Below are 27,517 nucleotides of genomic sequence, written 5' to 3'. Positions count from 1 at the left end.
GTCATCAGTCCGGCCATATTCTGGGTCTGTTTTTGGCGAGTGTTGCTTGGTGCCATAATTTCTTTGTGTGTGTGTGTGTGTGTGTTTTATCTAGACGAGTTTTTGGGTGGTAAGAGAGATCCTCCATGCGCAGACGTTGAAGATCAGAGCGGAGGTGCTGAGTCTTTACATTCGCACTGCCAAGGTACACACACGTTTACACACATGACATTGTTATTCTGTCCTTATGAATGTTTGCAGTGTAAACTCGATTTAATGTATACTCTGTGTACTTTTCATAGAAACTGTGTGACATGAACAACCTTCACGCGGTCATGGCTGTGGTGTCAGGGTTACAAAGTGCTCCCATCTTCAGGCTTACCAAAACATGGGCGGTGAGTATATTTACCCTGCTTTGAAAGGACATCTGGTTTATTAGTAGAGTGCTGTCAATAAACAGGGATGTCAAGCAGAGTTGTACAAAAACACTGGATACATAAACAGAGGCTAATAAAAACTAGCACATAAATTACGTGACAAGATGATTGGTAGGAAAAATAAAGGAAAAGTTGCATTTAGGACAGTCATAGAACCTTAAATCGCTCTATTTCATGAGATAAAATGAAAATTTAATAAACAGATTGCATCATTGGACCAGATTCTCATTGAATAGTTGAGATTTTAAAGAGATGGTAGTGTCTTTAGTGCCGCACATCTGTTTTTTTAGCACATCTTGGCATTGAAGGGACATTTTGAACACATAATTCAAGTGTAGACGTCTTTTTTTATTCAGGAAATTTTGTGTCAGTGCCCATTTTACAAATGTCTGAGGGACAGCCATTCCCAGTCCCAGTCCCAGTCCCAGTGTCAGTGTCAGTGCTCTCGCTGAAGATGTAGATCTTACATAATGACATAATGATGCTCTGATGTAATGGTTGAAGTCTCTTGTACTCCGGTCCACAAAACCACAGGAGACTCTTTTGGCCGGTGTGTGAATGTTACTGGCCAGGACCAAGCACACCTGCCTCTGAGAAGAGACACACACGCTTGATGTCTGCAACTATCATTAATATATTCTCATTGACACAAGCCTTTAAGTTGCTATGTCAGCAGATCAGCAGGAGTGTGGTCTGATGCTTCACTATGAACGGCCATGGTTCTTAAGTTAACTACCTCGCAGTTTAGCACCTGTAGCTGTCACAAAGGGGAAAAGCAGGCACATGCTAGCATGCAAACAAAAGTCTGTCTCTACCTGGAACGCTGCACACGTCCCTGCTCCGACACTGGCCTGTTGTTCTTTTAAGTGGAAGTTTTACAAATAATACGATCGAGGAGTTGCACAAGCTTGCTTCATCTAAGAAAATTCAATTCATATAACAAGGTATTTGACTTATTTTCCAAACAAGCATCAAACAAGCATTAAAAAAACTGTTAACGTTTTTTTTTTTTTCCTTCTCTACTTTTGTCAAAGGATGACTAAAGATTCAGGCCGTTAAAGAGAGAAGGTGCAAATCTGTAGCTGGCTGATAGTTTGTCAGCAGACCAGCATCCAGATAAGCAGCAGCCAGCCAGAGAACACTGTGTTAGCCACTTCTGTCTGTTTTGCAGTTTTTCTCTCTTCCATTTCTGATTGTCAGACTTTCGTTTTTGCAGTTCGACGTATATCAGAGTTCAATCCTCACTCTGAATAAAAGCGACTTAAATGAAGAAAACTTTTCCGTTGTATTTCTCCTGGCTCCTCCTTTGCTAACATGTTACATCTGTCTGTATGTAGGTTTCATGGTCTCTTTCTCTTTGCCCCCTGTTTTCTGTCCTCCGTTACCCTACAGTTACTGAGTCGGAAAGATAAGGCAACGTTTGATCGACTCGACTACTTGATGTCCAAAGAAGACAACTATAAACGTCTGAGAGACTACATAAGCAGCCAGAGCATGGTCTCTTGCATACCATACCTAGGTAACAAACACAGACACGCAGACACGCACTCACAGACCACTGTGATGTTTGATCTTTGAAGGGTGAACTGATGTTACTTACTGTCAGCTTCTTATCTTTATGGGCTTCTTACGGGATAAAGTTTCATCTAAGGGCAAGCGTCTGGGTTTACGAAACTGGCTCTGTGCAAATGTCTGGTGTAAAGCAGGAAATGAGAAGTGGTTTCTTTCTCTCAAATTCGTTATCTCATGGATTATTCATTGCCAGAGTCATCAGTCAGTCACGTTTGTCGTCTGTTGTTCCTCTGCTGTTTTCACTCTGCTCTGTTTCTCCGAATAGAGGAGAACTTTAAACATATTCTTGCTGCTCTGTTGTGAAACATCTCAGAGTTCCTTTCAGCTGGAACAAACACATGAATCAGTGAGGAAAGCTAAAAAAAAAATTATAATAAATGTCTTTTCCTTTCTTTAAAAATTTCAGCCCCCTCTTTCTTCGGCTCCGCAGTATGACATCACACAGGAATCCCTTATGAGCTGTGCGAGGAAAACGCTCATGCCCATGTGTGTGGTTTTATTGCTGAACTGTTTGTTCTTGTTTTGGCGTGATGATGACTGGATGACTTTGATCTTCTTTACTGCCACGATTTATTCCTCTTACCATCACGCTCGTATCATAGCTACTTCTGTGTGAATTCAAACTTAGACGCTCAACCGTGTACAAACAAACACAGACGCAGGCGCAAACACAGAGAGCCCCGTGAGTCTGTTTGTCGTTAAAGAAACTTTTAACCACCCAATTTCCCCACTGTGCTCCGTCACGGAAGTCTGGAAGTAATGACAGACCAGGAGACGAATGCAAAGCTAATGCTGTGAAACCGTACACATTTGCAAGCTTAGCTGTATGTCCTCATTGTGTCTGCATGTGAATAAGAAGGAAAGACTTTCCGTTTGGTAAGCGTTTCAGTGATGTGTGACTAGTTGGTCGTTCTTAGGGTGGAGTCTTTTTTTTTGTATTCTGAGTCTTTGTATGAGTATGAGTATGGGTGGGTGAGTGGGATGGTGTTTCCTTACAGTCTGAGCTTGTCAATGATGAGTGTGGATGTGTGATGTGTGACCAGCTGGCTGTCCTCAGAGCTGGACCGAGCCAAGTTGGCACACAGGATGGAAATCACCACTCTCTTGTTTTCAGACGTTCCCCTCTATCATAAATCCAGCGGATCCCTCTGAGAGAAAGTGGGAATGAAAGAGCGGGACACTGAAAGCTGCAGTGCTAGGTCCAGATCATCACTCCCAACATAAGAGTTGGGTAGGTGTGTGTGCGTTTGTGTGTGTCTGTGTCTGATGGGTAAACTTGGGTTGGGGTTTCTCCTGATGTTTTTGAGCATGTATTTACCTCTCTGGTCATTAAACAAAGTTCCTGTTGAATCTTAAAGTTCCCAACCCACAGCAGAGGGCTAAAATGACCGTTTCTGTTTTTCGGTGTGTTAAATATGCCACAGGCGGATTAACTTCTACAGTGTGTGTTTGTGTCAGTGTGCCACTTTTGTGACTTTCTGTCGCGCTTCTGTTTTTACACCATTTGCATCTTTGTAGGCGTGATGCTTATCTCTGCTGTTTAGTCACTGAGCCTTTGGTTTTTCCACAGTGATACATTTGTGCAAAAGTGTGTGTATATGCACGCGTATATGCAATTGTGTGAACTATGACCTGCCATTTGGTGCTGCAGACACAGTCCCCTCCTGTCTGCGCTCGCCACAGGGCCAGTCTGTTAAATGCTCAGATGAACTTGTTCCTGTTCTGTAGCCAATCATGCAAGGACAAAGAGCCCACAGAAATGTATAGCTCCACTGTGGCAAAACGCACACGCTTTAAAACGTTTCCCCTGCTCGTTATCCTTTCACCTCGTCTACGCCGGCCACGTAGCACGAGCAGAGCAACAGCGGTGATCGCGGTCCTCCATCAGTGTGTACACTGAGTTTTCAGTTTCTCCTGAAATATCTTCGTAGTGTTGCACACAGTTGCACACGAGAAGTGCAACAAATAGAAGTGTAACTACTGAAATAAGAGAACTAGAGAGAGAGAGAAGAAACCCAGCGTACTTTCTCACCTTCGCGCAGCTGGCCGATCGCAGCATGACGTGGGTCTGAATGTTGGATCGTTGAAAAGTTACAGAAATTATTGGAAACACATCTAATTCTGAAAAGGTGTTGGGGGCACAGGGCTTTCCAAAGCTATCTGACTATCTGACACACAGAGTATACTGGCCCCTTAAGGGTTTTAAAGTGCCTTAATTGCCTCCATGAGGTGTGTGTTACAGTGGGCCAAACTACAATAACTAACCTCCTGCTGTTTTTAGAACACCAGCATTTACCTGTACCTCTCACATTAATGCAGTTTGTCTCACCTCAGTCCCTCTGCACCATCCTGTTAATAGTTTAAAAAGCCTTTTGTTAGACAGATGAGAGAAAACACAGCTGAAACATTGCCCGTGTAGACAGACGGTTTACGATTACACTTCTCTGAATTGTGTGTTTTAGAGCGAGGACTTGTTAATATTTATGACAGTCCCGGTTTAATTTTATTATAGTTATTCATGGGATCTTGTTGTAGCCATTTGCTGTTTTGTCTCTGTCAGAAGAGTCGACAAAGGGCCAGAAACAGACCCAAGGGCCCTTGACTTGTCTTCTCCAGCTTCCTGGTGCTGTAGCTGTTGGGGAAGAACAGTGTTAAGTAACCAGCTGTAAGATGTCATATGGTCACGATCAGAAAAGCCAGCCAAGTGTCTCCAAACCTACCTGCTAGTTGTGTTGGCTCGCTGAGTGTGTGTGCGAGCGTGTGAACTAAGATGTGTTGACTGATGTGAGCTTCTCCTCCCTGCATGTGTTTGCGTCAGACAGCTCCTATCTCTTCTGACTTATAGCTCCTCGGAGGGAAAGGTCCAGTGGGGAGCCATAATTTCAAGATATATGTTTGTATTTTAGGCAAAGAAAAGCCCAACAGTTTAATGTGGAAGGAATGTTGCTCTCTTCTTCCTCGGCTATCTGCCCCCCTGCCTTTTATCACTCTTACTGTCTCTCCATTTCTTTCATTTTAATCTAAATTCTTCTACAGCATCATCATTTAATATCCTCCCTGTTATCCGTTTCTTTCCTTACCTTGATATAGTATGGTCTGGCTTTTCCCTGCATACATTTCTTTCCTTAGCTTTAGCCCACTTCCTTTCAGAGCAAAAATAATGGGATTTTAAATGCAGTCTCTCACTGTGGTCACAGTTCATTTGTACTCTTCCCACATTCTTTAATTATTGAATCCCCCTGACCTTCTTCAGAGCCTTGACGGCTTGGAAATCACTTAAATCAGATCAAAGAAATTTGAAGTGGTTCACTGCAGAGGATTATATCATCCTTTACACAGACAGAGGCTTAGCTCATATTTTACATACTGTGATATTTCAAGTTGTACGTCCTTGCTGGGATTAATTATTTTGCAAAGGAAAGGGTCACACTTTTTCTGGTTATTTTGCTGTTCATTAAGACGAAGCTGAGCGAAGACTGAAAGACAGTTCAGTGTTTACAAAAGAATTTAATTTGACTTGGATGAGAACTGGCAGCACACATTGTCACACATTCTCCATCCTCAAGTCCACTAGACATCCACTTTGGATTTGTTATGTCTGCTCTGTGTGGGTGTGGGTGTGTGTGTGTGTGTGGGTGTGGGTGTGCACTTCTGTTGAACTGTTGTTAATGTATTTCTAAATGGGATAAAAAAAAAAATTAAGATTTGTACTGTTACAGGGCTAGATATAAAATGGCAATGGCTATACTTACTATAAATACACTGATAAATAACAAAGACTGGCAGAGTGACAACATTGTGAACATTTGGCCTGAGTAGAATCACACCTCTTAAATTAACTTTCACAAATAAAGCCAAAGATATTTACATACCAAAGTCATCTCAGCCATATGCACATTGAGCAAGCACATTGTTGCATGAGTTCATTTTTTTTTTTTTTTTTTTTGTGAGGGGTCAAAGGACACCCCAGAAGTCCAGACAAATCCCAGAAACAAGCAGACAGTAGGTTCATCAAGGCCTGTCTTTTAACCATTTGTTTGTCAGGTGTTCTAACTGGCAACACAATGTGTAAGTTGCATTATTTTTCATGCTTCCAAGGCTTAACATCGCAGCACATCCAGTAGCCCTTGCTATGGGCAACACTACCTTCAATAAGTCACCGTTAGCTGCTCAGAAGAAATCCCATGTCTATAGTAAATGATCATTTCCCTTTATTACATACTGTGTTTCAACAAGAATGAGTAAAATAGGACACTTGAGAGTAATACTGAATGGTCCAGGGAGTTTGATGGACCACTACTGTCCAGACTGAAAGGTGGAGGAGAGCAGTTATTTAAAGAGGGCAATGGCATCAGTCTTCCTTTCTGCGTTAGGGTCAACTTGGGAGCTAGCCACTGCACAGACTGTTGGAGTCATAATCGTCTGGCTGTAAAAACACGCCACCGTCTCCTCCTCCACTGTCTTTTACAAGGCACAGTTGAACGATGGCAGTGTCCTGCTTTTACAGTATTTGTTTATGGGTAGATAAAGATAAGGAAGGAGACTGAGGTGCGTTTGAGGGGGCGCCAGAATTCGAGGTTTCAGTCGATGGGTCGGATCATGAGTCGTACTGACTTGAGGGAGTAGAAACCTCCTCCGTAGTCTGCCCAGAAGATTCCGTCCTGAAATTTGCTGCGGTAAACTCCCCCGCTGTACCATACGCCATTCAAGTTGGTCTGGCCACAGGCGTTGTACCACCAGCCACCCTTATGGAAGTGGGCGCAGTTGCCTAGTAGAGAGGGACACAGCGTCAGAAAACAAGATGAGTTTGATGGACAGATAAAGGAGGAGCCATCGTACTGCAACTAATATAAGAAATCCAAACACATTTGAAATTGCTCTGGCATCCACCCTACCAGAAAATGCATCCTTGTCTCGATCGAGTGTGGTGAACTGTTTGCCGTTGTGACTGCTGAAGGAGTCCCCAGCGTTGCCCTGGTAGGTACCGAGCCTCAGCCTATAACCCTCGCTCTCAGACTCCAGGTGGAAGCTGCTGTACTCGGCGTACACCTTCTTCCCTGTCCAGTCCTCCAACTCTATCATCAGCTTATAGTCGCCCTGTTTCCCCAGGTTGTAGATATTGTCCAGTCCAAGCCAGTGTTCACCGTCTATGTTGCCAAAGCCTCTCTGTGGGGGGGGGTGGACAAACAGTGCAGCATGCTCTGTGATACCAATTTTCAGTTGTGGTCTGTGTTAAAATTTCATTGCAGTGTAGTGCAGACCAACAAAGTGCAGTATTAATTTGAGTTAGTCGACGCGTGGGTTAGCCAGCTGTTGAAAGAATAGATCTCTTTTTATTCTCTGCTTCGTGAAATCATGTCCAAAAAACGCAAACAGTAAAACAGAGTGAGGTTAATAAGATCTTTTTTTGCCGAGTGCTGACTTTAAAGGAGTCTGGCCTCTGCAGTCAAGTAAAATGAAATCAAATCTGCTTCCCGTTGAGACAATAATGTGTTAAGGTTGCGATCTGTGGTTTCTCACTCGAGATGAATTAGTTCAGTGGCAGGGGCAGTGGGGATTTTGGCAGCAGTTGGATGGAGAGTTGAATACAGCAAATGTGGAGCTGTAGAGACACATTTCTGTCGCTGATCCAACCAGCATCCGAGTATTGATCTAATTTTATGACTGATGGGAAAACTGTTGCCTTTTTTTTTTTTTTGCCTTTGCCCTATTTAACAGAGAAAATGGAGAGACCAGTTATTGTTGTCAGTTTTTCTTGTTTCTTTTTTGGGGGGGGGGTGTTATAAAAACTGTGTTCCTTCATCTGTCTCCCCTGCTCGCTCTTTTAGATCTGGCATCACATCTCAGTTTCAAACGCTGACACATGGAAAGAAAAGGATGAAAGCATCATTTTCAGTGGGGTTGAGTGCAAAGCAGCATTTCCTTCTCAACCCACCAGGGCTCTTTGATTGCGTACTCTTGTGTGTAGGTCCCTGGCTATGGTTCCTGGCTGTGATTTCGGTGTGAGGAAATCTGCCGCTAAGCTGTTTACACTGATGAAGCAGGTGCTTGCTTAGTGGCCCCAAAATGAACTGCTGAGACTGGGTCGCTTGCAAGAGGGGAGAGGAAAAGCTGTTCTCTCTCTCAAGCTTATACTTTGATATTTTCCCTTAAAGAATCCGATTTATATTTATGGTAAGGTTGTCTTATTGAACCCTGCCTTTAAACGTAGTGTTCCTTTTGCAGCAAACCTACCTTGTAGTTCTCCCAGTTCCGAAAGAAGTTAACCGAGCCATCTCTCCTCCTCTGCAACACGGTCCATCCTCCGTTGTCCAGGCCGTGTTCACACCAGGCTTGGATCAGCCGGTCACTGCCGTCTGTCTTAAGCAGGTACATGCCACTGGTGGTGTGGCCCGCCTGTCGCACCTGGAAACAGTCCCTGAAGGGACCTGGGATAATAAAGATGATTGTAGGAAAAAGCGGAAGACGAAAAAGAGAAGATGAATAAAAATTGTGCCAGTGTTAGACATCTAAAGAGATCCCTATTGCAGCAGCACCATGGGCCGTGATCCATTACAATATTGGGTTTAATAGTTTTAGTAATATCTATCACTTCATCTGACCAAAGCAAAAGCTCCTATAATAGCCTTTGAAGCATAAAGTGTTGAAAAAGTGTTTTTAAAAGCCATAAAACCACAAATTATCATGTAATTTAAAGTCATTACAGATTCTAAATCTTTTGTTATTGACTCTTGATTTCTACTTAAACCACCCACTGCCTGAATCAGAGACAGCTTACGGCTCCTGAGCAAATAAACCATACTGAAGTGAACACGATGTCTTCTTTTTTTATTGCATATGCAAAAGTCATCATAGTCACTCTCGGGGATGTAGACAGCAGACGAGAAAAAGGAGAGAGAAGGTTGGAAGGAACGTCTGATAGAGCCCAAGGTTCGAGGGGACGTATGATTGTGGCTGCATTCTTTGGAAAATATCTCCTTTTGCTTCAAACATCCTGCAGTATAAAATTACACAAATATGCATACGCTCACTTGAATTGTTTAATGAGTATTCACCTCGAGTTTGTCTTCAGATGAAGCCATGTGGTAGCACTGCACCCAAATCTGAAGCAGCTGAACCTAAACCCAGTGTATTTCCTCTGTTTTCCCCTGTGTGAATATGTATTAAACCAGTATGAACACAGGCATTGTGTGTGGGGCCATGGGAGCACACTGGGGCCCGGTGTAATGTCCTCGTAGAGATACCTAAAACTCCCCAGGACAAGCTTATATTTATTTTGTAATGTGTCTCCATCAGACCTGTCATTGAAGGGATTCTCTAACATATTCCCCTCTTCCCTCCTTTTCTGTCTCTGTCTTGTCAGTTTCTTCAAACCATAGCGGTTTAAAAAGGGCTACACCAGACCAAACTGTGGTCAGGCTATGTCTATTTACAGTAGCAGTAAAACTACACGGAAGAGAGCCCATTAGTGCTTTTTGGTGACTTAGCTTTGGGTTTGAAGTTTACCTTCCTGATTTAGATAAACAGTCTGTTGAAAAGGGTGCATTCAAATGGAAACTGAAAGGAAGTTAGTGGAGTAAAGGGCCCATCATTATTAAAGGAATTGGTTAAATGTGTTTTCTGGAAACAAAAGGTAGAAATATGGCAATATGCTAATGCTGTGTTTTTCCTCTTCCTGAAAATTAAATGGTGAAGGAGGATGTGTCGGCCGCCCAACAGCAAAAATGATCCATCCCTGGCTTTCTGTTGTTTTTCTTGGTTGTAAATAAACCGGGGGTGCCCAGATTGAATGCTCGGTTTCAGTCATAAAATCAAAATTGATTTTTGGCAGTTTTTGAAAGCAGCTGCTTAACACCGAACATTTCGTCTATAATATGGATGAGGCCTGCGGAATTGGAGGATTATTGCATTGTAGCTGTCAGCTCTAATGAGCTATGATTAACTAATGCAACACTGAAATTACAGTTCAGCAAAGACTTGGCGAGGTAGGTGGAGAATTGTTATGCACAGCTAGAAATAGCCACAGGAACATTCAGTCCTTTTTGTCATTTAGAAGTTGAGTGGCTGTCACTTTACCTCCCCAACTACTTCCCTGCCTCTTTGTTCACTTCTCTTTTGTGCTTCATGAGGTTTTTTTCAACATGGAAACGTTTTTTTTTTCTCTGCTTATTGGGCTTGAAATAGGTCTGTCATTGTTAGTGCTGTATGTGGGCTGGAGGTGTTGCAAGAGCCCTGTTCTGAGAAGAGAGGTGTTCTACTCAGACTGGTTTCTGGAGGATCAGACATTGACTCTGGACAGCCTCACGACAAAACACCTTTCAGACACTCTGAATTGAATTCACACTTCACAATACTATAGAGACAGTACAGTTTCAGTATCTGATATAATCATATACTATAGAAAAAATATTCTTTGCCTCAGCATTATTCTGTGATTCTTTTCATGTCACTCACTTTTATGTGACTCCGATGTCAGAATTCAAACAGGCTTTCTTTTATTCCCCTTTTTGTCTGAGGGATGTTAAGAATGATTTCATCCATTTCACCATCTGGTTGTAAAACACCTGTCAGCATCACCCAGCACGGTCTAGTTGCCAGTCAAAATACAGCAGCCCTGACCAATTTTTAGGAACCATTTCCAAGCAATGTTCTAACCTTGCAAATTGGTTTCATATTGGAGATGATCTCTCTCAGATGTCAGATTTAGCCAGTGTCTGTGAGAAAAGTAAAGGCGAGCCTTCAGACGAGGATTTTCTCTGACTTATTGTTTTTTGGGGGGTTTTTTTCGTAGGGGTCTTAGACTTGATGGTCTAGTCCGTCAGATTTGTTCTCTGTTTCAGTACACCTTGCCCCTTTATTTCTTGCATAGAATAGATGTCTAGAAATAGACATGGAGCTGACTTAAACTTTGCAGTAGATCTATGTTCCCATTCAGCTAAAGTGTTTTTCAATGCTGCTCAAAGAAGCTTAATCCCCATCCTACTAATTTAGTGCATATGCTCAGTGCAGTGCAGCCAGTGCAGGCGGCCAAGTAGGAATCATAGGAATGTATGATTTCATTGCCTGTGTAGCATGCCAAGGATGAGCCAACTGTGCCTCAGCAATACCAACTGTTGTGAGAAATCACTTTTTGGGTTGCACTCCATAGGTAATTGTGTTTTATTAGTTCTGTGGACAGTTAAAATAGACAGTTTCTGTCATGATTGACAGTTACTTGAAATTTGTTTTTGCTCTGCTTCCTTCTCTTAAAACCTCACGGCATTCCTGATTATTTTCATCATGCTCTGCCACTTTAAAATTGGTACTTACCATCGGAGGTTAGTGTTCCCTGTGGTGGTGGAGGTTCGATCCCCAAGGGGCTTACAGTAGGAGAGTCCATGCGTGATCCTCGGGGAAAGGCCCGGTTGTTATTGTCTCTCTGTATCTCATTGGTGAAGCGGTTATTAACCGGTATATTCTGCGGTACCACCTGCACCAGCGGAGGAACTGCAGGCAGCTCACTGCGTCCCAGCGTCCTCAGACACTGGTCCTCCAGCGCAGAGATGAGAATTGACTGGTTGTTGACCACCCCGGCCATTGTGGCGAACCGGGCCTCCAGCTCCTTGTACCTGGAAGCCAGTCGCATCATCTCAGAGGTCACGTTGAGGACGCGGTTCTCCAGCTGGGCCAGCTCCAGAGAATTGTCTCTTTTCCTGATGATCTCATGCAGCAGCTGCATATAGAGTTGGGTCACCCTGGAGTTCATGTTCCTGCTCTCTTTCCGCAGCAGCTTCATCTCATTCACCAAGTTACCATCCACGTCCACCACCAGCTGCAGCGTCTCAGTCTCACGCCGCTGTTTGTTGAGCACCTCCCGCACATCTGCAATGTCCATACGGGTCACTCTGTCCTTGTCTGGTTCAGGGCCTGTGGTGCTGGCACAGATTGGACCTGTGGACAGACGAGTTATTTAGGAGATTACCAAGAATGTATTGGGGGGAAAAAGGATAAAAACAGATAAAGACTAGTTATAGAAGCAAAGACAGCTGGATGGTGAATAACTGAACATTTAGTGCTAAAATAAGTTAAACCTGTGATTCTCTGCTCAGGCACGAGGAAGGTGTAGGAACACTTTTTGGCATCAGGATCCTGGGGAGCTCTTCTACTCCTGTGGAGAGAGGGCTCTTTGATCCTCCGGGCATCTCTGGGACTCCTGCAGTAACTTTCCTCCCAGAGGGAGAGGCAGAGCACGGCGCACAGGCTCCACGTCAGCCGCTGCATTGCTGCTGGCTGGTTAGATGGATAGATGGACAGCTACTGGTGCTCCGTCCGAGTCCCTCCAGGCCTTCCTGCAAGAAAGGAAGGTCTGGAGTTAAGCGCTGGAAACAGCCACTTCTTTGTCTACAAATGCGAACAAAGGGAAAGTAAACGGCAGGAGTGCTGATTGTATACTTTTCAAGAGGAAATTACTGCCATACGATTTTAAGGAAAAGCTATATGAAACTTTTGCGAATGTCCACAGACAGTCGGTAATTGTTTAGATAAGCGTTCACTCGGTGTACAGTGGCAGAGTTGTCAGGTCATTGTTCCACATGATGTTGTTTGTGTGGAAAGATTGAAAAGAGAGAACACATTTTCTGACCAGCCAGAAGCACGAGGTCTGCTTTCCATCTCAGCTCTCGGTTCCCCTGCTGACTGAAACCCCCTTTTTTTCAGAGGCTGTATTGCCCCCCCACCCCCATTAGGAGGTCTAATACGTGGCGGCTGGCTGTGCTTTATCTTCGGTACCTTCGCCTACGCTTACTTCATCTTCTTTAATCTTCTTTTAGAATGAGATTTTTCTTTTCTTTTCTTGTATAGCATATACTTTAATAGCCTTTCCTGAGGAATTCTTCCAGAAATCCTTTTTTTTAGGAATCCAGGAATTTTACTGAATGTTTACCACAGGAACCTAGTTCTAGTTTTGGTTTCACACCGTTATCCCTGTCCCCCTCAACACTCACCCCTGCTGAGCCGCTCCTTTCTGTTCACCCAGTAAGTGATTTGCAGCGTTAAATGGCTGATTGGTCAGAGACAAGCTGAGTGACTGATACAGCAATCAGGCTTTCACACAGCAGTGTTTTCACTATTATCAATATTAGGAGAAGGACGGAAATATTCTTGTAATGTTAACTTTTAAATAACGGTCGTGTAGCTCACTTCTAGACTAGTCTACAATGAGTGTGATTAAAAGGGAGAAAATTTATCACTCAATCCACTACTTTCGATATGTGCATATTGCCTCACCATTGTTTCTAGTCTCCCTTTCTACCTCTTCATCTTTTTTTTCCCCAACATTGATTCCATCAGCAAACCATCACCACCTTTTATTCTGTCATATGCCTGATTTTTACAGTTGTTTTGGAGCAATGAAAATATAAACTGGATCTGATCTGTTTCCTGAGTTTAGGTCGTGTGGCTCCTTAGTTCTAAGAATTTGGTCAAAATGGCCTACAAGAGGGTTCAGGACCTCGCTTCTGACCTTATCATCCCATACAACGGTGTTACTGATATACGTGCTTGCACAGTGGCCCCCTCAGTAAAACACACTGACCCCTAATTCCAATGCCGCTTCCTGTGAGACAGGTTGAAAATGTTGAACTGCTGTGCGCTCGCTGCTCCACATGGCTCCATACATCCAACAGGAATGTTTAGCAGGAGGTAGTGTTTGTGTTTCACTTGAAAGATTTTACAAAGAGACACAAACTGATAATCACAATGGGGTGTGAGACAAATTCAAGAAAACAGTGTGCGCAGAGTTGTCTTGAGCCTTGTCTTATTCGAGGGGAGACTCTTGGCACTCCCTCGCCTCTTTCTTATCCCTGCTGATTCTAGTTCTGTTTCTCATCAGTGCACAAGCACAAAGACCACTCGCACACTGATGTACACCCTGCTCCATTTAACACCCTGGCCTGGGCCTGCGCGAGGCCAGGGCTGTCTAGTCCTCCTAATCCACTCCATCACTCTTCACAGTCAGTCTTTACTCGGTGCCACATCGTTAAGTCCTGCCTCCACCCTGAAACTCATGCGCTGTGCGTCTCCCACATGACGCCATTGTGGTTCTTCAAGAATTCTGGCGATTCTGTCACTTGGAACAGTGTGGAGAAGGGACAGGATTACAGCCAGTGCTGCAGATCTGTAATGTGTATGTGCACTCTCCCTGGTATGCATAAGCTTGTGTGTCCATCCGTATGATTGAATACCGTGTGTGCATGACTGTCCAGAGACGTTATTCATTTTCATGGTTGTGTGTTTTTCCAGCAGCCGGTGTGTCTGACAGCGTAACCAGGTACTGTATCCTTGCTGACCTCAGTGAGAGCCGCTAATGACTTTAACAGCAGCATCAGCAGTATCAGTTCTCAAGTGTGTCTTCTTTTCCAAACTATGACTGGCTTTCCACTGTTATTGTGTCCATCCTCAGCATCGTCCACAGTTTAGGGTGTATGACCAGGACAGGCAACATTACAGCTCATCCATCAGCTATCACCTTGTCCATTTCCCATCTCTTTCTTGTCATCCTTTTCCTTCTCTTCCTCTCTCTCCTTCTTTCCCTCGCTTTCCTGTCTTGTGGAGTCCGATTTCCTCCTGGGTGGTGGGTTCTGAGTACGAGGGGCCTAGTCTCTTTCATGGAAACGCAACATATCAAAGACATTCCAGCGAACGTGGAAAGGTCACCAGTGTGTTGTGAAGGTACAAGGTTTACAGTGTTTCCTCTGAACAAGCCGAGCGGCTCCATTTTTCTGTCCCAGCAAACCGAAACTAAACACTGCTCAAGGGCTCGGGGACTTGAAGGGCCATTGAGCAGAAAAGATAAAGTGCTCACCCGTGGGAGTAAAAGTTCATGCATGCAAATGTGTTTTAACAAACTGTGGTTGCAGTCACCGTGCCAATGTTTTTGTTTTGTAGGTTGGAAATTTGGATCTTGTTTCGCAAGCTACGAGTTTTATTTGTGACCTCCACGTTACAGAGGAGCCGCTTTGTTACGTCATGTTTGTACTGATCTGTGCAGCTGCCCTAGTTGACCAACTATGTTGGGTCATCTGAGATGTAAGGGGCCGTTATGCAAGTAATAGCTAACATCTGGTGCTTTTCAGGTTCAATAACAAAAGAGGCAACTAATAATAAAAGTCCATGCCAGACTAGACACCGCTTGGATGTTTTTCAGCAGTCTGCACTTAAGTCTGACAGACCAGTCTGTTCACTGAACATGGTTCCAGCTTATAATGGAAGCACTATACAGTTCTCGTATGCATGCACGTATGTATGTATGTATGTACGTATGTGTTGGCTGCACGTCTGGGTCAGTGCTCCTTTACATGCTTCTAATTGAACATTACTTAGCTGGAAATGCTGGTGCATGAGGTGCTTGAGAGAAATGCTGCAGTCAGAACATAGAAGAGCACCGACTTGTGTCTACAGATGCTCCCGAGACAGAGCGATGGAAGGAGATGAGGAGTGACAGGCTGTAAGGCTGACACAAAGCACAAAGGTTTAAAGGGATATCACAGATAATAGTGGATTAAAGACAGAAGATACTAACAGTGGGAGAAAGTGGGTCATGGCCCTCTTTTCCTTCCCGCCCTGGCATCATGAACATATCTTGAGGCAGAGCATTTGATAGATACTTTTACTTTTAGTCTTCACAGATTTGCACTTTTTGCTCTGCCTGTTTCTTTCCGTTTAATTACTTTCCTCTCTGTGTAAACCCGCTCCTCCTTGCTTTCCTTCTCTTCCTTTTTTTTGAATACTTCCCTTCCTCTTTGCCGTCTGTGTTTGGCGTTCCTTCCCCTATTCAGTTACAGCTAAATAACTCGGGCAGAGACATAGGAAAGTCATGGACTGTAAGCAATACGGCAAATCAGAGAAATCGAAACTAATTTTTTGCTTGATATCGATAGGATTTATTAAATTTCTTGTTGGCTCAGCCCTCCTAACAAACAGTTATTGTATTTCATAACATCCATGTGAAACCACTGAAACTCTGTGTGGAATAAAGGATTCGAAGCAGGCCTCTAACTCTGTCTGCTTCATGTTTTGGCAACGGTATGAGCTTCATAAGTCTTCCTAATTGCACTGCTGGGTCGTCACACCACTAATAGTTATTAATAGTCAGGAGACACATGACAGTGTCTTCTTAATTGTCCTCACTCCCCACTGTCTGTCTCTGTGTCTGAGCTATGGTTTAATTTATTTTCATGGCTGTTATTGGAACAGTCTAAGGACAGGCAGTATTTATGTGTAGCCTACTTCCTTTGCCCTTTTTACCACACTCATTCATCCAGGGAATCATTTTCATTTGACCAACACACAATCATTTCACTGTTTAAAGTCATTAAAGTACCTCTCTCGTCCTCTAAAGACAAACTTTCAAGTGTGCCGCATATGTGTCCGCAGCTCAGGCACGACTCTGTGTTTTGTGTACAGTTTTTTATTCATTCCGTTTGTTGTGTCTTTACAGTTAAAGGTACTTCTGTTCGAGATGAACCGCTCTGCTGGGTCTCATTGAATGCAGCTCTTTGACTTGGGCGGTAGAGGTGGTTTTCTGAGGTCTGGCTTCAGATATACCTAATAATAATTAAAGAGCTTAGTGCCGTGCTGACAGATCTCTGGACTGCCTCAAACACACAGAAATGTACCCACGGTTAATTTTCTCCACACATGTACCCATATTTGCACACAATTCCTATACACAGACACACACATACACGCACGCACACAAAGTGCGAAGTGGTGCCAGCTATGTCCCTTTGATAAAGCCCAGAACTGAATAACTCTTTCAGATTGAGTTTGGCCTGCTTGTTAGTTCACCGCTCTGCTCATTCTAGACGTGTGTGTACATAGCGGGGACACTGCTTTTTGTCCGCCTTGGTTTTTTGTGTAGGGGCTGATTAGCCTTGTGCCTTAGTAGGAGACAGAAATAATTATTTTCTGCATGTTGTAAGAGAGGAAATGACCAGAGAACTCATTAAGCAAGACGGCAGCGCTGCTTATTGTACTCCTAGTCAGGAAACATTTGTTTTGCCTTGTGGGTTAAACAACGTAATGAATGGTTGTTACCCCCAAAAGACCGCCGTATGTCTCACTTGTAGCTTCAGGTTACACTGTATGTATTGGCAAGACGTCTCTGATCTGAGTCAAGACAATCAACAGTTTACTAAGGTGATTCATAAACAAGTGGTTTAAACTGCTTCCATGGAAAGTTGGCTCACTGCAGGTGGTTAGAAAGGAAGGGGATGAACCCTTTAAAGTCACTACCTTACAGTATTTATGATATTTATAACGTGAACGCACAGTTTCATGAGGATCGTACATTTCAAACATGCATGTGATCAAATTGAGCTCACATTCATGTGAAAGGCACAGAAATGTCCAGATAATGAGAAATGTGTCCTCTTCACCTCTTATTCTGCTTAATTCATCTTTAACGAATGAGATTTAATAACGTGGAGCAAAGATGAGTGATAAATGTTCTGAGCGTGTCAGCTCTTCAGTTGCGTGACAGTAATAACTACATTATATTTGCATTATGAATATAAGTATAATTTTCATTTTTCAGAAGGTTTGACAGGAAAACTTGATGGTTTGTGTGTTTCCTGATGCATTGCACGCACACTAGACTCATACAAGTAGGTAGAATCTGTTGAAATGATTCAAATGAAACTCAAATCTGATTCAAATCTACCACATCCATTTGGTGCACTGAACTGTTCATTTGTGTGTGAGGCAGGGAGCATTAACCCATGGAAATGTAAAACGTAGACTGAGGCTGTTTCACCGTCAGAGGCATCGTTTGACTGTGCTGTGTTTGTTTCACATCTTCTGGTCAGCGTGACTCCTGCAGTGATTTACCAGTCGTGATACATCACTCTCTAGCCTGATGGATTGCAGTTCAACAAGCGGGGGAGAAAGCTGGACAAAATGTATTTTTATCTTCATAGCCAATGTATTTCCCAGCCCCAAAATCCCCGGCTTCCACTCCCTCATCTGGTCCTCAGATTTTCCCACAACAAGTCCAAAATTGCCCTGAAACACACATCACACCATCACTGGTCAAAAGAGAGAGAAAAGTAAAAAGAAAATTGGGATGAGTGAAGGAGAGGAGCGACAATAAACAGCAGCACTGCTTTACACGAAAACAAGGAGCTGAGCCAGGGACTGACTTTCTACCACTGTTTCATTCATGCAAGATGTCACCAGCCACCGTTTTTGTCAACGTGACAACTCATGCACCGTGTCCCTCAAACACACAGATCGACTCGTTCTTACATTCTCACTGAAACAGTTTGGTTACAGGGCCAAGAGCAGGAAAACGAAGGGGAGCTGAAAACTGAGAAACCTTGTCTCCAGCGCTGAATGAAGGATAGAATGAAAATCTGAGTCAAGAAATAGCTAAGACGTGAGGTTATGGAGGACAGCAGGGTCTGTAGAGGAGAACGCAGCATGAGTGGGGAAATAGTAAAAGTACTGACATTATGAAACACTTAATGACAGCAAAACACAGCGTACCCACTGAGAAGATAACTACCAACACCAGGGAAAAACTCATAAAAGCTTCATCAACAAAATTGAAGAAACCTTACAGAGATTGCTACCACAGCGGATTAGCAAAGACATTCATCTACTGTATTAATGGTTCTGTTTCACGTCTCCTCATTAAACTGTGCGTATTGAAAATATTAAACGGGAAATCGAGTCAGGTACAAAGAGCTAGGATCGGATTTTCTCTACATTTATAACTTGAGCCAGTAATTTAGACTGGAACCTCCCACTAGAATTTACAGGATGAGGTGGAAAAGCGAAGACGTTGTGTTAGATTAAGTGGTTCAATTTAAGAAGACATTAGCCTGTGGTTAGAATGCAGCCAGGCCAATAACTCTTTCCCGCCTCCTGCTTTCTAGCTACCGAGATGTCTACCTTTTTGCCATATTACTGAGGAGGAACCCCCCCCCCCCCCCCTCCACACCACCGAAACCCCCCTGAGGCCCCATGGGCCCCCCATCTGTTTGCCTTCTTCTGTAGTGAAACTCTAAACATGTGGGCTGATGTTGGGGTCAGAGGTCTATATGTGGGGATTAGGGTGCAGCCCCACCCTTCCTCTACCTCACCCCCTCACCCCCCCCCCCCCCCCACCCCCCCCCCCCCCCCCCCCCCACCCCTCAGATCCACAACCCCTGCAGTCAATCGGCCTTTGTGGAAAACGGGTTCCCCCCTCTTCCTCTTTTAGCACAACATATACACACGAATACTCTGTTCTTATGCTTGGGGTATTGGGGTGGGGGGTGGGGGCAGAGTTCATATAAGGCCGCCTCTCTCTCACTGTCATACTCAGTCACGATAAGGACTCTCAACCCTCCGACACCCTCCTCCATCAATCCATGACACTCACCCCTGTACCCCCCCCCCCCCATCACAGAACACAAACACACAGCCTGCCCCTCACCACAAACACACACATGCACAATATTAATTTTTGCATAACAAACTCCCATCAGTTGAGAACATCTTAAACTAGTGTCGACGCCGGTAATTTTCATTACTCAGGCTGACAGAGGAGCAGTTACCTCACCTGTTCAGGTGTTTGTTTGTTTGTTTTTTGTCTCTCTCATTATATCAAACTAGCAAAGAGCTGCTTGGCTTTGAGCAAACACATGCCGCCGCTAAGGTTTGAAGAATTAGAAAAGAGCTGGAGGAGGGTCAGGGAAGAGAGGAGAGCTGGGAGTATTAAAAAAAAGTTACAGCATTTATGTAAGTGTTTGTTTGGTGGGACATTTTCTGAATTAGGAGATTACTCATAACCACTCACACATAGTCTGTCTTGGGTTTTATTTCTCCTCTGGGTCACACCTCACCTTAAGCCCATACTTCTGACTGCACATGCTTTCTATTAGTTGAATCAACACATAAATTCATACGCACACACACACAGCATTACACACCCATTGCCCACTGGCTCTACTTAGTTGCATGCCTCTGCTTCTCTTGTCTGTTTATACCGACCTCCTGGCTGACCTCTTCCTCCCTATGGTGACCTGTCCATTCAGCTGTGTCCAAGCTCTCATTAGGGCAATTCTAAATGAGCTTCACGGTGCAGTTAGAGGCTTTTCTTTCAGATTTTACTCCAGCCTTGGCTCTTTTTGTTCCCCATAGTTCTAATTTTTTTTTGTAGGACTTTATTCTATCCAAAAAAATGCTACAGCTAGCCCTGTGACTCATAATGTAGGGTTGAGTTTTAAGCGATAAAATGTGTCCGGCTTGTTCTGCTTGTGGTCGGATTCAACCACATGTGGTCAGCACAGCGCAGGAGCAGTGTTTTGGGACAAGCCTGTGTCTGTATCTGTGTGTGTCTGTGTGTGTCTGCTTCTATATGTGGCTCTTATTTTACTGATAAGATCAGCCAAGCCGTCCGTTACACATCTGTGTTTGTGAAGGGTCCACACACAGCCTCAGCTTTAACAGTGAGATACGACTGGCCGCGTGCCCATTGCCTGAAAACCGCAGTTGGCTCATAGTGGCTGAGAGAGCTATCAATCTCCTCCTGGGTTACAACATAGTCTGTGACAGGATGGCTGGGGAAGGGCAGTGGTTACAGCCCTACCATGCACTACCTGAACGCTCTTTATTGGCTTGTACGGGGCATTTAAAAAGTTTAAATAGCAAAGACATCAAACAGATTTTCTGGTGTGATTTACAGTCCAGGGCGAGGGTTAAGAGCACGGTTAGTTTATGTGTGGATTGGTAGTAATGACCCATTTAAAGCTTTCTCCCAGGCCTGTCCCCCATGCTCCCACGTTTCAGGTGAACCCGAGGGCCAAGCCCTGCTGCTCAGCACAGAATGTTCTGGATATTTCTTAGGCAGCTGCGCTTGCCTTTATCTTTTTAACTGTCTCTCTTCTTTTCCAGCCTGAGTTTTTAGAGTTATTGATATTTTTGATTTATTACTCCATGGGAAAAAAAAACGAGCAAGCTCACAAAATGTTTTCTTAGCCTTTTGCCATACCCTCATTTTGCCTTTTACTTCAAGCTCAAGCTTTTTGAAGGTGTGTGCGTGTGTTGGGGTGTGCGTGTGTTGGTGTGTGTGTGCGTCCCGTGGTCGTTTACAGCATTCACAGATGTGGCTTTGTAAGGAACAGAACATTTTCCACAGATCCCACCAACAGACCGGGACGTAAGTGAAAACATTTGAAGATAATTGTGAGTTGTCGATATGGAAGCGGACCAGATTGATGCTATTAGTGTTCAAAGCTTTTGCTATCATGGCAAGGTTGTGACTGAAGTGTTTGATGTCCATGGGGTGTATTTGATAGAGGATGTGGTTAGGGTTGTATTACACTATGTCATCACTTTTTTTTTTTTTTTTTTTTTTAACATGGCCCGGTGAAGGAGACATGTATCCTCACTGAAACAGTCACAGTCACTTCACTTTCAAGCAGTCCACAAACTACTATGTAGTTTTTTGTGCGTCTCAACGTATGATCTCACATCCCCCATTTATAAGAAGGAGAAGCGTGTGCTGAGAGACATGTCACCACTTCATAATGTGTATAATGTTATTGATCTAACCCTGATTCCAGCAGGTTAACTTGGGGCTCCATCCCTGCACCCCTGTTAGCAGCTAGACTCAGATGGTGCTGTATCAGGAAACCAAAAGCCAAGAAAAAATAAACAAGCCTGGCTCCAGAGCTCAAATCTCTCCATCTGATCAGATCAGCCTCCCTCAAGTGTTTAACTGGAATGCTCTGCTTTTCTTTCTCTTCACTTTTTTTTTTTTTCTTCTTTAGCTTTCTGTTTCTGTTCAGACCAGGCGTAGTGTAAATTATAGATAAAGTTGGGAAGAACACACTGAGACACCAATGACTAAAAAGCTTTTCATTATTTGAGGGTTTTTTTTTAATGTTCTCCTAAAAATTTCTTGTAGCATAACTTCTGTCAATTATGGCGCCGTACCCTGGAAAAGCCAAAACCACCAAACGCAGTACTTTATAAATTCACTCCTCTATGATACCTACACAAACGGCATCCTCCACACCAGTTGCACCCCTTACTTGGGATCATACACTTCAAGTCACATATGTTGAATGTATATACATAATAAAGCTCTTAGCATGCTGTATAAAGTATATCCCAGTCCTTAGACTCCAGAGGAAAGCCAAAGAAGCGTTGCTAAATGTTTCTGTCTGCAGCTGGAGCCTCCAGTCACGAAACGTCCTAACCTCTCCAACCTCTCAGCCAGAGCACTCACAGCTGCTCAGACACACTGACTCATACATACACACTCCAGAATCAAACTTGTAAACAGAATGAACTCAGACAACATTTACCTTTTGGTTACCAGTAGTGGGAGGGGGATGTGCTTCCTGCAGTTATAGTTTCACCTGTGTATTGTATTGTGTCTTCACCGAGCTGCAGTGCTCAGGACTCATCTCTCTGTCTTGCTCTCTCTTTGTCCCAGTCTTCTGAGGTGCTCCCCTCCACTCACTCCCTCTGTCCTGGAGCTGAAAATCACAATATAGGCTCTTTGGTCAAGGCCCTACTTCTCAAAGACGTCCTCCTCTCTGTGGACTCAGCTGTCCCGGGGCTCAGGCTGGGGCATGGTTCAAAAGCCGGCCACTTCAACAGACTGAGCTCTGACGACTGATGCTTTGAGTTTTTCACAAAGGATGGGGGAGACTAGAGGAGGGGAGGGGAAGGAGGAAGAGAGGGGAGGAGAAGGGGGATGAGGGTGTGGGAGTTGGAGATTGCCTTTTTTTTTTTTTTCCTTCTGTTTTTTTGGAGTAGCCCAGCCTACCTCTGATGTCAGTCTGATGGAAAGAAGAAAAAAAAAGACAGAAAAAGAGAATAACAGAGCTGCCTCATTAAGTTTCCCATCCTCGACAATGGCCTTCATGGTTCTTATGACGAAGAAGTGGACTCAGTGAAAGGGGGAAAAAAGTTCTGTTTGAATTCAGAAGTGGTTTTGCTGAGTTTGCAGGCTTGAGCTGCTTTGACCCCTTCTTCCTCAATTACAACCTTGGATTTTCTTTTTTTTTTCCCCCCTTTAGCTGTGGGAAGGGCTGATTGTAATGCTGCTGAAGTTTCTGAACAGCTTCCTGTTGAGTTTCAGCTGGGTATGTGAGAGCAGGAGACAGAGGCAGACAGATAAAGCTGATTTGTGCTGTTATTGGAGGAAAAAGTCCTAGCTCCAGGTGTAATCTGAGCTTGTCTGGTCTTTGCTTGCGCCTTATCATCGCTGTCATTTACTTTAATGTGTTTAGGTGTGTGAGATATAGACAGATATGTTTTTTTCTTTTTATTTTTTTTAGCTGAAATATTTGAAAGATCTCTGCCTGTGTTTTCTCCCTGCGTTGTGACCACGTTTCATGCCCCTAACCTTAGGTTTCCAACTTGATCCTTTTCATACAAGTTTTTCCACATGTAAACACACACAAAGTGTCTGTGTACCCTAACCACAGGTTCTCTGAGCACGCATCTGTCTGTGGGTGTTCCAGGCCGTATGGATTTGTGCATGACTAACTGCTGTTATCCCTGACATGCTCTCAGAAGAGCAGCTACAGCAGTTAAGCCTTCAGGATCCCTCTCTTCCTCCTCTTCTCCCCATCTCTCTCTCCCCCCCCAACAGCTGAGTCTTCAAACGCTTGTAAACGGCTTCTCCTGCTCTCACCCTCCCTCCCTCATTGATTCTAATCAGATGGCGTTGTGTGTGTGTGTGTGTGTGTATGATGTCCTGAGGATGACTTTTTGCCCTTTTTTATCTATTGCATCTGGTCCTGTAGTTCTGTTGTTGTTTCCTATTTGTACATCTGTGTTAGACCCGGCGTGCGCGGTGTTGTAAATGCTTGTGTACATGCACGCATCTGTGAGTACAGCACCGTTTCCCAAGAAAGCAGGGGTGTGGGTGTCATATAATCTACTGTGTGATAACTTTTCTGACATCTGCACTCAATCTCGATGCTGGCGTGTGAAAGAAACATTGAGCAAGAGAAAAGAGGAGGAAAGAGGGGAATGACAGGGAAGGTGCGCCATCAGTTCTCTACTGAAGCTTGTTAATCTGTCTACTCAGAATGGTGGGAAGCTGCTCCCGGGTTTGTCTCTCAATGTTAATATTTTTGTAATGAGAGACTAAGAATCTCAACTCTGCTTCATGTCTGCCAAAAGAGGCAATGAGCGAGGGAACGGGGGGGAGAGAGAGAGAGAGAGAGAGATGGCCCTGAGTTGGAAATTTTCAAGAGAAGATCAGTCATCCACTCAAGGCACTCATTTAGATCTATTGGGAGCAGATCAGGGCAAAACAAAAGTCTTAGAAAGTTGAGCGAAGTAAATGCTAATAGGAGCATTTATGCAGGGTTTTTATTGCTGTCTTTTCTGGCTCGTGTAATATCAAACAAACAGTCTGCAGTCACCAGCTGGTCTTCACACCAAGAAACCCACAGCTGCATGGCACTTGCATCATTCATCCATGGAAATCTGGCCCTATTACGATGTCCAGCCTTGTTTCTGTCTACATCTTTGCTTTCTAATGAGCTGAGCTCTCTGTGTTCAGGCAGGAAAATACTTGTTTCCCCCACTGGTGTTTAATATAACACCTCGGATGGATGGACGCCGTCCTCATTTGGCTAACAGTGAGGTCCTGAACTCTCTGAAGGAGTCCAGGGAAGATGGCTGTGTATTTCTCCTGGTTTGATGTAACATCTTGCATCATATTTGTTTTTTTGTCTGCTGCTTTATTTCAGGGATGTACCTGTCTGATCTGACCTACATAGACTCAGCCTACCCCTCCACAGGCAGCATTCTGGAGAACGAACAGAGATCAAACCTGATGAACAACATTCTCAGAATCATATCGGACCTGCAGAGATCCTGTACCTATGGTGAGACTAGACACACTCGCACACAGCCACACACTGATGGAAAAGGCTAGAGGACAAAAGAGGACTAGCTGTGCTCTCATATCTGATTATGTCCTTCACGTGGAAGAAAAAAAGAGGACTGAGAGAAAACAGCATCACAGCCTTGCTACTTCATTTTCTGTTGCCATGGAGACACGATGAAAAAAATCTGTGCTATGCATCAGTCCGTCAGCGTGGTTTTGTGACAACTGAGCACACTGAAAAGATTAAATAGACTCAGTTTAGTTCAGACAGTTCTACCTCCATCTGTATTCAGCACCAGTGAAAAGCATTTTAGGATATTTTATACGTTTTTAATTTGAGGGGAACAAATCGTTCATCTCCATTGACTGACACGCTGTTATCTTTCAGGTTTTTGTTTGGTCTCCATGTAGCTGAAGCATACAGATCCTCCATCATATGGCTCATAGACATTCAGGTTGTTTTTACATGCAGTAGAAACCCTGCATCCCTGGGCTGACACACTTTATCGCCTAGATATGTTGGCAGTTTTACTAACACAGGATCTCATTCACACACATGGCAGTATTTATTTTGACGTGGGTCACTGCCTTCCCTCTTTCAGACATACCAGTGTTGCCTCATATACAGAAGTATCTCAACTCAGTCAGGTATATCGAGGAGCTGCAGAAGTTTGTGGAGGACGACAATTACAAGTAAGAAACAAAAATCACAAAATTTTGCTTCATAATTTCTGATTTTGGCAACAGGAGCAATTTGAAATTAGTTTCCTGTGCTGCTTCTGATTTTATTGCTTGCTTCCAGTCTTAGTAATCATCTCTGTTGCCCAAAAAACATTCCATCCCCACAATTATTTTTATGGAGACTATTTTTATGGAGTTTTTCGGAGGATGGATTGAAGCTGATGGATTCATCAATATCCTTTATTTAGGTTGTCACAGAAGATTGAGCCAGGCACCAGCACACCACGAGCAAACGCCTCCAAAGAGGATCTTGTCGGTGAGTTTCAGTGCAGATCTCTAGTGGGTGTGAGATGTAGAATAAACCTGTGTTGCGTGTCATCTTTTTACCCCTGTGTTCTTCCGGGACTGTAAATTTCACACTCCCCCACTCTTACCTACCTAGGCCAGGAAGCGTCAGCATCTCCTCTCTGCGGCCGTAAATGTGCAGTAGCAAGTGAAGGACCCAAAGTCCCAGCCACGCCGCCCTCCCCCAGGAACCTGCTTCCCTACGGACACAGGAAGTGCCACAGCCTGGGCTACAAGTCAGCATCACTTCTTTAATAGATGATGATGAAGATGATGTACAACAAAACGCACGCAATTTACACACCAAATGTCGTAAACTAAAAATACTGATGCCTCTGTCTTTATCTCTGCGTCTCCACAGTTTTATCCATAAGATGAATACAGTAGAGTTTAAAAGTGCTACGTTCCCCAATGCTGGTTCTCGCCACCTGTTGGACGACAGTGTGATGGAGAGCCACAGTCCCACCAGGGGACAAGCAGAGAGCTCAACTTTGTCCAGCGGTATTTCACTTGGTAAGACATTTACACTCTTCAGCGTGATGCACAGTGTGTTTATTCAACGAGACATTTTACTTTGTGCTGATTTTTTTTTTTTTAAATCTGTGTACAGGGAGCAGTGAGGGCTCGGAGCTCAGTGAAGAGGTGTCTTGGCCAGCGTTTGAGAGGTAACGTTAATACATCCATGTCATTTGTGCTTTTTCGCCACATCCACATGCGAAATCATAAAATACCTCCATCCCCGATGTGACTGTTCAATTTCCAAAGCTCTGGCTTCAAGATGCAGCTACGCCAAAATGAAGTGCCGTTAAATCTCATATGCACCATGCACAGCCATGCTTTTAGCCTCGCAGTCAAGGCCGTCATGCATCATCCCTCCACCGCGGCTCTCAGATGCTTCTGCTCCTCTGGCAGCCTGAAATGTATTAAGTACTTAACGTTTAAATCCCCTAACCATTAGTCCCACTGTGCCAACAAGTGTCTGGAGCCACTCTCGCCAGTTCTGAAGTAAAAACTGTCAGCTCAAGTATCTGCTGGCCTGAAAATCAACTTAATCTTCTTTCCAAAACACCATTCTTGAATAACTCTGTAAACACACATCCATCAATAACTCTCCTAACCTAATGGCCGCTCCTCATCCAGCCCTAACCCATGCAGTTTGAAGGGAAAAACAATAACAACGCAAGGAAAAAAAAACACGCACACAGCCTTAACAGTGTCCCGTGCCCCTCTATCCTGTCCTATCTTATCCTATTCTGAACAGGACTCGGTTCTATCACTCTCTGGGCCCAGTGACCCGAGTGGCCCGCATCCCCTACAGAGGAGTCCTGAGGCCCAGCAGGTACACACATCCCGACCGGAACCAGCCTGACCTGAATCAAACCCTCTCTTATCCTCACTTCACGACCCTTAGTCCCTGCAAGGGGCTGCTGTGTGCTGGTGCTTAGCGTGTGTGTAGTGCTGGGTTAATCATGTGGTGGGAAATAAGTGTGTGTGTGTGTGTGTGTGTGTGTGTGTATTGGTGGAATCACAAATCAGGGGAAGGGCAAAGGATCTGTTTGGGTTTATGACTCTCCATCTTTAGCTGCATATCATCAGTCTACAATCTACCTATTGCTTT

At 44.1% G+C, this 27,517-nt stretch overlaps 2 protein-coding genes across 4 annotated transcripts in view; one reads left to right on the top strand and one right to left on the bottom strand.

Moving 5' to 3' along the window:
• ralgps2 (Ral GEF with PH domain and SH3 binding motif 2) overlaps positions 1 to 27,517 on the top strand; it is a 66,550-nt gene that overhangs the window by 32,471 nt on the left and 6,562 nt on the right. For 2 of the 3 annotated variants that reach the window (XM_041040384.1, XM_041040383.1), the window contains 10 exons: positions 95 to 184; positions 282 to 374; positions 1,809 to 1,935; positions 24,734 to 24,871; positions 25,476 to 25,566; positions 25,803 to 25,870; positions 25,997 to 26,135; positions 26,261 to 26,412; positions 26,510 to 26,564; positions 27,161 to 27,238. In XM_041040384.1, coding sequence (XP_040896318.1) covers positions 95 to 184; positions 282 to 374; positions 1,809 to 1,935; positions 24,734 to 24,871; positions 25,476 to 25,566; positions 25,803 to 25,870; positions 25,997 to 26,135; positions 26,261 to 26,412; positions 26,510 to 26,564; positions 27,161 to 27,238 — 1,031 coding nt within the window. The remainder of the gene's footprint in view (positions 1 to 94; positions 185 to 281; positions 375 to 1,808; positions 1,936 to 24,733; positions 24,872 to 25,475; positions 25,567 to 25,802; positions 25,871 to 25,996; positions 26,136 to 26,260; positions 26,413 to 26,509; positions 26,565 to 27,160; positions 27,239 to 27,517) is intronic. The other variant, XM_041040385.1, reaches the window with a different exon arrangement.
• angptl1a (angiopoietin-like 1a) lies at positions 5,481 to 22,626 on the bottom strand. The gene is made up of 6 exons (XM_041040386.1): positions 22,325 to 22,626; positions 12,059 to 12,316; positions 11,298 to 11,918; positions 8,223 to 8,416; positions 6,884 to 7,154; positions 5,481 to 6,756 (listed from the first exon to the last, which is right to left on the bottom strand). Exons 2-6 carry the CDS (start codon positions 12,246 to 12,248, stop codon positions 6,569 to 6,571), a joined length of 1,464 nt encoding a protein of 487 aa, XP_040896320.1. The 5' UTR covers positions 12,249 to 12,316; positions 22,325 to 22,626; the 3' UTR covers positions 5,481 to 6,568.

The sequence above is a fragment of the Toxotes jaculatrix genome, chromosome 6, assembly GCF_017976425.1.
Source record: "Toxotes jaculatrix isolate fToxJac2 chromosome 6, fToxJac2.pri, whole genome shotgun sequence".
Lineage (NCBI taxonomy): Eukaryota > Metazoa > Chordata > Actinopteri > Toxotidae > Toxotes > Toxotes jaculatrix.
The sequence above is the reverse complement of the archived record's forward strand: the minus strand, read 5'-3'. Positions and strand labels throughout refer to the sequence as shown.

What these genes read in the sequence shown, in the direction of transcription:
- angptl1a (XM_041040386.1), bottom strand. Translation starts at nt 12,248, where the DNA reads ATGCAGCGGCTGACGTGGAGCCTGTGCGCCGTGCTCTGCCTCTCCCTC. An exon ending in GGAACTGGGAGAACTACAAG is followed by an intron (nt 7,155 to 8,222) that starts GTAGGTTTGCTG and finishes CCCCCCCCACAG; the next exon opens with AGAGGCTTTGGCAACATAGA. An exon ending in AGACAAGGATGCATTTTCTG is followed by an intron (nt 6,757 to 6,883) that starts GTAGGGTGGATG and finishes CCTCTCTACTAG; the next exon opens with GCAACTGCGCCCACTTCCAT.